General features: G+C 37.9%; 1 protein-coding gene across 2 annotated transcripts; it reads left to right on the forward strand.

Moving 5' to 3' along the window:
* LOC111565838 (uncharacterized) lies at positions 1–9,192 on the forward strand. Of its 2 annotated transcripts, XM_023266111.3 has the most exons (10): positions 1–239; positions 2,410–2,493; positions 2,693–2,812; positions 2,906–2,977; positions 5,257–5,370; positions 5,534–5,623; positions 5,813–5,854; positions 6,248–6,319; positions 7,686–7,757; positions 7,854–9,192. In XM_023266111.3, the coding sequence occupies exons 1-10, from the start codon at positions 138–140 to the stop codon at positions 8,328–8,330; spliced, it is 1,245 nt and encodes a 414-aa protein (XP_023121879.2). In that variant the 5' UTR covers positions 1–137; the 3' UTR covers positions 8,331–9,192. The 2 variants fall into 2 exon arrangements, with proteins under 2 accessions (XP_023121879.2, XP_023121882.2); XM_023266114.3 differs by lacking the exons at positions 2,693–2,812; positions 2,906–2,977.
* The last annotated feature ends 260 nt before the right edge of the window (positions 9,193–9,452 follow it).

Genomic DNA, 9,452 nt, shown 5'->3' on the forward strand with positions numbered 1-9,452 from the left:
ACAATAGAAGAGACGGATGCAGCCAGGACAAACGTTCTTTCCTCATTTTTTCTTTGCTCCCGACCAGACAGCAGTCCTGACTCATTCTGTGGCTGTTTGTTCTCCTGCAGCAGCTGGAGAAATAAAACTGTGACAACATGTGTGAAGAGGCAGATAATAGCAGCAAGAAGAAGAAAGGCTTTTTCAAGAAGCCCGATGAAGGACTGTGGTATGCAACATCGATGGTGCTTATATATGCGGTAAGGACATTGGTTATAGGTAGCTTTTTCTTTTTTCATTCATCAACAAAATAATTTCTGTGCACCCCAAATTTTTTTTTGCAGATAGCAAGATCAACTTTAGTAATGCAGAAGTTATTTTCTTATTTAAAAGTCAAGAGAAAAGTTCGGCTTTTTGATGATGTAAAACCGTGCTAACCCTTCATGCCGTCAGAAATCCACCTCATGGTCTTTGTTATAGTTATGAATATGCAAAAAAAAAAAGGCATAGTTTAGTGCTATTTTTTGCATCAGGATAACATTAGACCAGATATGGAGCTAAAACTACTTTACTTTGATGTGTAAAATCTGAACTAAATTACATCTGAGAGGATAATGATTCTTTAAAACACAGTTTCTGATGCGTGATATTTTTATTCTCTTTAATTTAAAATAGGAACATTTTCCTGCTTTTTTTTGGTTTTAAATCAGGACCCTATTAGATCACGTATAAATCTAAAATCACTTTATATAGACTAGTGAAATCTGGACTTGCTTGTCTGAAAGAGGCCAAGGAGTCTTTAAAGCACAGCATCTGTTTTGTGAAACTTTATTCTAGCTCTGAAAATGCTTTTTTTTTTTGCATCAGGACAACATTAGATCATGTCTAGATCTAAAAGCTCTTTAAAATCTGAACTAGATTATGGCAGAAAGGACCTAGATTCTTTAAAGCATGGTTCCTCATTGTTTAAACTGTTATTCTCTTTGTAAAATAATTAAAAAAAGAATATTCTTTGCTTTTCTCACACACAGATCACATTAGACTTAATCTAAAACTATTATATATAGACTGGTCAAATCTGGACTACATAGTCTTATCGAGATTAAAGAATCTTAAAGAATAGTTTTGATTTGTGAAACCTTTATTCTATTTGTGAACATGCAGAAACAGGAAGATTTCCTTGCTTTTTTCACATGCAGACCACATTAACATTAAATATAAGTATTTTTAGCTACGACACAGTTATAGCTGTCATAAATATTAAAGTGTATGTCTGTTATTAACACAAAAGTACATCAATTTGACCGGTACAAACTGTAATTTTTATATGAAATAAATCAGCACAACAATGTGTACATCTAACTGTGAAAATTTGTACTCTTTTAAGTAACAAATGCAAAAATTACAGTACAGATTTGCAGTTTTCCATAAAATAACTGTGCAAGAGTAGAGAAATGTTTTTAAAACACATTTTTCTCCTGACTACCTCATTGACAGCGATTCAGTGTTATATAGACGATATCAAACTGTTTTAGAGTGTACAGATTTTACTGTTATGGTTTGACTTTTTTTTAACCATAAAATTTACATTTTTTACAGTGTAGACCTCCTGCCGGGCAGTTCAAAACTCAGCATTCTTCTACTGATATGTTCACTATCCCTCCTCTGTACATGTCCAAACCATCTATTTCTGACCTCTCTGGCTTTATGTCCAGAACATCTAACATGTGCTGTCCCTCTGACGTACTCATTTCTGATCCTATCCATCCTAGTCCCACTCCCAAAGAGAACCTAAACATTTTAATCTGTGCTAAATCCAACTCTGTCTCTTGTCTTACATCTGGAGAGGAATGTAAGAGGCGGGAAGTCCTGGCTGAGGTATTACCGTCAACTTGGAATTACTTTTGTGCTGCTGTTGGGATGAGAGTGTTCTAGGAAGAGGGGTCTAACATTCCTTATTTGGTGCAGTGTAGAGACTGTTTTCATTCCTCTGCCAAGAGGTTTGTCTAATGTATGACGGAGAAAGACGCACTGGAAAAACTCAACACAAGATAATTTAAAGATTGTTTTAAGACAATGCATCTGAAATATCTTGTTAAGTCAAACAAGTCCCTCCATCTTGCTGAAATGTCACTTGTTAAGTGAATTTATCTTAAATCAAGTGGGATGAGACATTTTGACTAAATATAAGACAAATAGACTTGGTAAGATTTTGAGTTTTTGCAGTGCGCCTGTGACACACTTAATGCTGAATGTAACTGTACGCTCTGTGAAGCTTTTCAGTGTCTACCCTACATTCAGTACATCAAAATTCCACTTAAGCACAGCGCTTTGACTCACCGTACATGTATTTTGTTATTTTCCATCCCTTGTTGCCTCTATGAAGTGTGAAGTTTGCAGCTGTACAGTAAAGTTAATGTTGCCCTGCAGGTCTGGTGTGCTCTGGTGCTTATTTTGGCAGCATCAGGACAACTCTGGAACAACCAGAGCCTTGGGTGTGGGCTCAACACTGAGGTAAAACTACACAAGGTTTTCTATCCATCAGACCAACAACAATAAGTGCAAACAACATAAAAATGTCATAAAATGTTGTGCATATTAAATGATAATAACAAATGTAATTACAATGTATGACTATTCTCTAATTTACAGAATAAAACTGTAATAAATTCATGTATCTGATGATATATGATTGTGAGGTTTGGTCTTGTAGTTTGAGTCCAGGTTGGAAAACGAGGCCCAGCTGATTTATGTGTGGTCAGGGTGTAATCTGGTGTTCTGTACGTTGCTAGTGTTGGCAATTTGGAAAAGAAAGGGCTGCTGGACACTAATAGTAAGTGGATATCTGTATGTAAAATTGCTATATATGCACACAGGAAAGACTATCGAGCATAAACCATTGCTCCCCTCTCTTGTCTCTCCACAGTATTGGGCTTCGTTTTTTGTCTTTGTGGCTATGAATGGGACGTTAATTCATCTCGTCAGAAAAAACAGTCAGGTGGGGTAATCTCAGCTCGATTTCTATATTCACTAGCTTTTGGTGAGAGTGTGGAAGCAGTAAAAAAAATAGAAGGTTTGCTTAATACAGAGGCTTTTTTTCATGAGCTTTCAACCACACTTTAAGATCTTGTTCTGTGGATGGAGTTTGCATTGTTGTCATGCAGATATCTCAGTTGATATCATGTTAGTGACTTTAAAGTCTGACTTTTGGGGAAATGTACTTATTGTCTAGATAAGGACACTGATACCAGTCTTGTATCTGACATTTAAATATGAATCTAAAGTCTTGTCATATGCAGAGACTGTATAAAAGGTAGATGTAGCCTCTGGGAGCTGGTTGCACCAACTGGTTTTTACTAAGCCTCGCAGTAACTGCTAAGTCAATCTTTGTTAAAATCAACCTTTATAATGAACTTTTGTCTATTGCACCAACCAAACTTAAACTTAGTTTTGACTATGTCCAGTTCCGCACTGCATGTTGATGTGAATGTCTATGTATTTGTAGCTGTTCCCTTGCAGTGTATTGCTCGTACACATTTTAACAACCTCCTGTGTCTTGCTAATTTGTCATTTTTGATTTGTGGCAGCTATAGAGGATTAAAGAAAAAGAAAAGACAATTTCACTGGCAATGAAATAAGAAGAGTATTAGAACTGAACAGTTGGCTCAAGAACAACAACTCATGGCCAACAAGTCCAGCATTGATAACTACGGAAAAGTAAAGGGTCAACTTGGGGAAAAAATAACACAGCCTATTAACATAAACAAAATGGCAAAGCCTCATCCAAAATGCCAGTGTACAGGGATATAATGCCTGACATTTTTGCAAGTACTGGTTTTGTTGGCAAGGAAAGCAGTAGTACCAACCAACTACTGGAGGATAGTGATGTCTCTCCAGAGAGATGGATGTTGTTCATACAAGCATAGACTATGAAGGTCTGTATAGATTCTCAGCCATCCAGGTCATGGTAAAACTGAGAGCTTCAGTAGAAGGCAACTTGACATCTCTTTTTGGCTCTTGAACCAAGATTCCCTTCAGTTCTAACTGATTGATAAGGGTGGGTTCAAGTAAGACCGCCATCCGTAAACAGAGGACACCAACTATCAAGTACTTATGACACAGTCTTGAGATTCACCACCATTGACCTCTTCAGTCACCCCTCAACTGGCAGTTTCACAACCATTCAGACCTCACTACCTCTTTAAATGGCCAATTCTCTGTTCCAACCTCCAGTCCAGTAGGTAGTGTTAATGCACCTGAAGCTGTTAAAGAACTCAAGAAAAGAAAGATGTTAGTGAGAACTGACGAAGCCTCTTGGATGAGCCAAAAAACCTCTGTACCAGTAAAAATGAGAAGCCTATCTCTCACTGAAGCTCTTAAGACACCAGTTATTTATGTATCATTTAAAACTCTCCTGTTTAAAAGCTGGCTTGTTGTAAAGTTAGTTTATGAGGCACCACATTTCCTTTAGTGTACAGGCTGTGTTGTCTAAGTCAGTACAAAAGAACTGGCCTAGATTTCCTATTAACGCCTGTTTCTGCTGGATATAACATTTACATGCAGTCTTAATGTGAAGAAGGCTTAAGGCTTGATGGTGCAATTGGGGAAACTATTAGATGGAACTTAGGAACAACTTCACTTAAGACCAGTCATAGACCATGTTGGTGTAACCGACCCCAACTCTGAAAAGTTAAGTCAATGTTTAAGTAACCCTGCATTCTTTCTAACAACCAGCAGGGGCGACTCCTCTGGGTGCATAAGGAAGTTTGGCTGTATAGAAGTCTACAAGAAAATCATCCTATTTCTCATTTTTATTAACTCAGTAAACATTTTTCCAGTAAGTTTATGGTCTCAGTTGCTAGTTTCAAATGTCCTTCAATACAGAATGATACTCATTTCGTAAATGATGGTCCTATTTATAGTAACATAGACAATAAAGCAGGGTTTGCTTTAGGCCATGGTTATCTTGTGATTGAGGAAGTTACTACTGTACGGGCATAGAGTCCTTGAGCTGTCAGTTAATGATTAACGAGGGGTGGCTGGTTTATCACTTCTGGCTCCCAAAGACCAACATCATGATAGTCAGATTCCAAATTTGAAGCTTCTAAATGGTAGTTACATGTCAACTTTTAGATATAGTCCATATATCTGGTCATCTGATGACAACACAGAAACTCTTCTGAGCAGGACCATGAAATGGTGGTTGGAAAACATTACTTATTGTCTCTTGGGTTATATATAATAATTGCAGGTGTTTGTCTTTCTGTTTGTCTCTAGGAGATACAAACATTTCAGAAGAAATACTTGCCACTGCTGCCTTTTACAGATACAATAAAAAACCCATGGTCAAACGGAGGCATACTCACTGAGATGAACTGCTGGCAGACTCAGGTAAGCAAATTGACACTGAGGATTTCAGTAAAAATGTACTTTTAGGAAATATTGTAACGTTTCATGCTGCCCACTGTTGTGCGTTTGTTTCTATTTGAGATTTACACATACAGAAAGCATTTCTGAATGCCTCTAAATCACTTCTAATTTGTGCTCACTACAGTTTAAGTGTTGTGGACTTCAAGGCTTCCAAGACTGGAATACTACCTTTCCAGACTCCTGCTTTTACGACGAAGAGCAGGACAACAACTGGGTGGGTCTTTCACCTTTCTACCAGAAAAATAACTGCACAGCCAATAGTTTTGCAAAACGAATTTAAGGTGATAGAGGTATAGAGCATCCTCAGCATAGAAATTAATGTATTGTATATCTCATAAGACATTATATTGTCTGTTTTACCGTATTTTCAATGGATGCATAATGGTCACCTTTTGTGTTTTAGGTTGGAACTTCTTTGCTTCCAAGAAGAAATATTTACGAGAAGGTAAAAATCTTAAAGATTCAGTTTAAGCCTTTCTTTAAACCTACATCAAATTGAATTCTGTTGCACCAAAACTTATCCAGTACTGACTTTAAATTTACACTTTTAAAGTTTTCGAGATGGAAGGGGCAAAATAATTACGCAATCAAGAAATGTAATGTTAAGGGACAGCCCGATAAACTCTTAATAGAACTAATCCAAAATTAGTTTTCCTTGGTGCAACCCAACCTTCGAGTATTTTTTAGGTATTTCCAAGATTGTTGTTGTATGGTCTCTATAATCTACTGATAAACAAATGAAAACAGTTCATTGTTATCAAAGTGAGTGTGTGTGTGTGTGTGTGTGTGTGTGTGTGTGTGTGTGTGTGTGTGTGTGTGTGTGTGTGCATGCGTGTAGGCTTGTTTCCCTACAATCACATCTCTTGTAGAGAAACGCAGCTCTGCTGTTTGGATCATCACAATAGTTTGGGTAAGAATTGTGCAATTAAGCAGATCATTTGTCTGAGTATTCTTTAAAAGCTCCATACTGTGTCCCTTATCAGCAAATTAACAAAAGTCTCACATTAAGTATCTTTCAGTTTTTCAGCTCAAAATACAGAAAAGATGGTTCATTTTACCATGAGCGCATAACGTCTGGTTTTAAATGGGCCGTTTCAGTGCCTGTAGCAAATAATGTAGTTGAGCTGCTGCTGTCAACGCCCCCTTCAGGAAGAAGAGTCTCTCTGCATCTGTGATTGACTGACACAAATGTGACTGAGTCTGTGAGACCATTTCTTTCAATGACTTTCGCTTGTCTTTATGAGTGAACAATTTTCGTGGAAATAGGCAACCTTGTGGTTATAAGTTGGTATTTCAGTGGCACAGACTGGAAATGGCTCTGAAGAGATTAACATGTAGCCTTTTAAGGCTGTGTTTCAGCCACTATTTCATAGTCGCTCCACTGTCTGACAACAGAAACAGAAAAATACATAAATGACAACAGCTTTATTGGGAATTCAGCTGTATTAAAATCCAGTATAATGTGAGCACAGAGAGCAGGAGAGAAGCAGACGATGAGAACATAATGGAGTTTATCAATCAATCAATCTTTATTGGTCATTGCACATTTTCATATACAACGAAATTTCATTTGAGCTGCCCTGCCAATGACAGGCTGCACTGAAGCACAACAGGCCACATGAAAACACAGTAACCCACCCAAAGTTAGTGATAACGTTAGCCTCCTCAGCTGCACAACATGCTAAATCTTAGGAATTTAATATTTTTGTGGTGATACTGTCATAAATAATGAAAGTAATCCACCAAATCTTCAGTTCCTCAGATGATGGGAGTGCATGAAGACTCTTGTATTCATTCTTAAACAGCAGAACATTTGTTGTGCTTTGCTTGTGGCTGAGATATTTTTGAGTTAGCAGAAGCAGCTCTAGAAGGTAAATAAACATGGGGGACGGTGAGGCAACTCTTCATTCTGAATGGCTCGCCTTGGAAGCAGTGGGTGGTGAGCTGGTTGACTACTGGTTTCTCAGTTCATATTTAGAAAGTGAGCAAAATTCTGGCTAGCTTGTGAAAATAGGAGGCTATCTTGCCATTGCGGCCCTTGAAGGATGGCAGTAAGTGTCTTCATATTCTTACTGCTTTTAATTTACACTTACAAGTTTTTCAGACTCATAATACAAATGGATTTTCACCATATGGGACCTTTAAGGAGACCTTTAAAGGGCAGATTGTCGTTCTTTCTTTCTTTCTTAGGTCGAACTGTTCGCTGAATGGCCATTGTGTTTAATCTAATGGTTGTACATCAGGTGTTCTACAAATATCATTTTCTGCTTCTCCAGCTAACCGTCATCGCTGCTCCATTTGTCATCTTTGCCCTGGGCGCAGTGGTCATGTGCTTTGTTGGTAGTTGTGTAAGTGCAACAACATGACAGTAAAATTTGACCAAAATAACATTAGTAGTCAAATATAAACATCTGACTCTGAACATGTTTTCCTTGTGTTTTCAGCTAATTTGCGAGGTAAGCTATAAACTGAGCGTCTTGAAATACAGAATCTGTGGAGGAGAGAAAATGGTTCCAGTGGTGTTCATCAGAAAGAACAATAACAACCAAAAGGAGAAGGAAGACGTGGAAGCTAAAGAAACCGTCTGGGAGGATGGAGTTATCTTGGAGGGTGTGGATGACAACCCATTGAGAATGATTCCTGTGTCTCTGCTGAGGAGGCTGCAGGAAGAGCTGGACCCACCGCCAGTCCAACATCAGGTACAGAATTCACATTATTGTTTAATGCACTCATCTAATGCAACCAGGAAGTTCTACACAGTGCTGATAGAAGACGGTTCACCGCTGCTGCCCAGTGACGCCGTGCTAGTCGAAAGTGACAAACCCACCAGATTTTGTTGTTGGGAAGAGGGACACAAGGATTTTGACGTTAAAGATATTGTTTGGCCAAAAGACAGACTGAACAGAAGTACACCATGCTAGTGTTGTAACTCCAGTGTGTTGGTGCAGTGTACAACAATGCTGCTTGTTCTTTCTGTAAGTGTCTCTGGATCTCAAGCTACATGTCTCTGATCTGAAGCCGCATCACCCATTGCTACCCTGCCACCCCCACCACGCTCATCCCCACTCTCCCCCCACCGATTGAGGCAGATGGCCGCCTTCCCTGAGCCTGGTTCAGTCAGAGTTTTTCTCCCTGTCCCTATTCCTGGGATTTTTATTCCTTCCCACCATTACTCGGGGAATCCAAAAAGTTTTCTGTTCTGTTTATAATTCATAAGGTCTGTATCTTACTATGCTATGCGCTGTGAGATGACATATGTTGTGATTTTGCGCAATATAAATAAAGTTGAATTGAATGTGTTTTTCCTATTGCTTTTCACATCAAAATGTAAAATCTAAAGAACTGTGTATTAGAAAAGGTCTTATTGCTATTAACACTATTAGTGCCTGTTCCACTTGATAAGCCTGTTAACAATGATTATCTGAAAGCCGTTTTAGCTTTACAAAGGTTCTTCTCTGTTTCATTTGATGTAATTGAAAACTTATATAAAATTCACTTTTTAAATACATTTTCTGCAGTGAATTGTCAGAAAACAGATAGCACATCTATGGTGCCAGCGCTTAGACATTAAACTGGTGCTGTTGAACCTCTGATATATCTCGTGATGGCGATGCTCACAATTCACTACAGAAAAATTTGTGCCAAAGTGGGTGTAAAATTGATTTGGTTGTGGTTTTTAACAGGGCTCAAATGTTTTTTCCACTCTGAAAGTCTCATGTTTCTATATTCTTTATGTAAGAAAAAAAATATAAAATGAATAATAAAGCTGGAAATTTCGACCCACTTCTATGTATCTCGAGGGCCTCTAATTTAGAAAACATTCATAGTATGAATGTCAAATTGTGCATGGCTTCATAAAATACACTATAGTTATTGTTTATAAAAGATCAGCTGATTCTGAGGTTTTCTTTTGAAGTTTTGCTTGATTTTACATGGAATGACCCACGTAGTAACTGAACGTCACTAGTGTGTCTTATATTTGTGCCCGTTTATGATCGTTACTCAATAAAACATGATTGTCCAAAGTGAAACAATTATTCTGA

This window comes from Amphiprion ocellaris, chromosome 21 (assembly GCF_022539595.1).
Source record: "Amphiprion ocellaris isolate individual 3 ecotype Okinawa chromosome 21, ASM2253959v1, whole genome shotgun sequence".
NCBI classification, from domain to species: domain Eukaryota; kingdom Metazoa; phylum Chordata; class Actinopteri; family Pomacentridae; genus Amphiprion; species Amphiprion ocellaris.